Source organism: Halyomorpha halys, unplaced genomic scaffold (genome assembly GCF_000696795.3).
Source record: "Halyomorpha halys isolate HHAL.00 unplaced genomic scaffold, Hhal_1.1 Scaffold272.1, whole genome shotgun sequence".
In the NCBI taxonomy this organism is placed as follows: domain Eukaryota; kingdom Metazoa; phylum Arthropoda; class Insecta; order Hemiptera; family Pentatomidae; genus Halyomorpha; species Halyomorpha halys.
Window position 1 is genome coordinate 404,004 of NW_027108767.1, and position 1,051 is coordinate 405,054.

At 33.4% G+C, this 1,051-nt stretch overlaps 1 protein-coding gene across 1 annotated transcript in view; it reads left to right on the forward strand.

Moving 5' to 3' along the window:
* LOC106680638 (zwei Ig domain protein zig-8) overlaps nt 1-1,051 on the forward strand; it is a gene marked incomplete at its 5' end in the record, with an annotated part of 485,449 nt that overhangs the window by 262,518 nt on the left and 221,880 nt on the right. Inside the window, 1 exon segment of the mRNA XM_067047092.1 lies at nt 107-136. Within this exon segment, the coding sequence (XP_066903193.1) occupies nt 107-136 (30 nt within the window).

Here is a 1,051-nt window from a genome sequence, read left to right on the forward strand (position 1 = left end):
ATCTCTTGAAAAAAAATCTTACTAAAAATCGGTACATTTAGCCTTAAGCTTTTACAGATAACATTTACATAGCATAATTTCAAAGCAATTTTTTTTTTTGTTTCAGCACACGATATCAAGGATGTATTTTTGAAAGGTATGTATCCAATCTTAAATATATTTTTTTTGTATTTATTTATATTGTATGTATATGATATAGGGAGCGTGGCGGCACTGTGGTAAGGCACGATACTACTAACTCCAAAGACCCGAGTTCGAAAACGGCTGGGCTGAAAATTTTTTCTCTTACACCGTTGCCATGAGTCAATCCTGTGTGTTCTTGAGCTCTTGGGGTCCCCCATCCTCATAAATCGGGAACGCTTAATTGGGGAAAATCTGGCGTTGGAGTGTGATTCTGATCAAATAACCTCCTTGCACAACCGTTGGTCTAGTAACAGTACTTTCTAACAAAGTACTGCACTCATTACCCTTCATAGGTTGTAGTGGTATATATTTTAATTAAATTATATTATTAAATAAATACTGTAAATAATTTAATTATGATAAATAATCCGTTATATTTTTTTTTAAGTTAAAACTCCATTATTTTTTTTTATTTTTCAGTAATGTAAACACTTTTTCCTACTTTTGAACTAAGATACAGATGAACATAAATAAAAAAGTACTATTTAAAAGACAAACATGTTGGAAAAAGCTGTAATGAAAAAAAAAATATGGATTTCAATCATTATTTTTATTGGCGCGACAGACCATATCGCCGGGGACTCGATCGCGTAACCTTCGGGTTGGGAAACAGGCGCGTTAAGGATTTCAATCATAGGGCTTATATTTAGTTTTAAATATATATTAAAAAAAATTGTAATTAAGATGAAAAATGTCCAGAATTTAATAGTAAGAACTAAACTATGGGCAGAAGAGCCCGAAACGTAGTTTGAATGACGTTAAGGAATAAAAGCCAGTTCCCTTCCAGATTTCGAAGTGTGCACATCGCGGTCCGCTCTTGTGATCTCGGATAACAATAGTGCTACTGTTCTGTGTAAGTTCGGTTCCT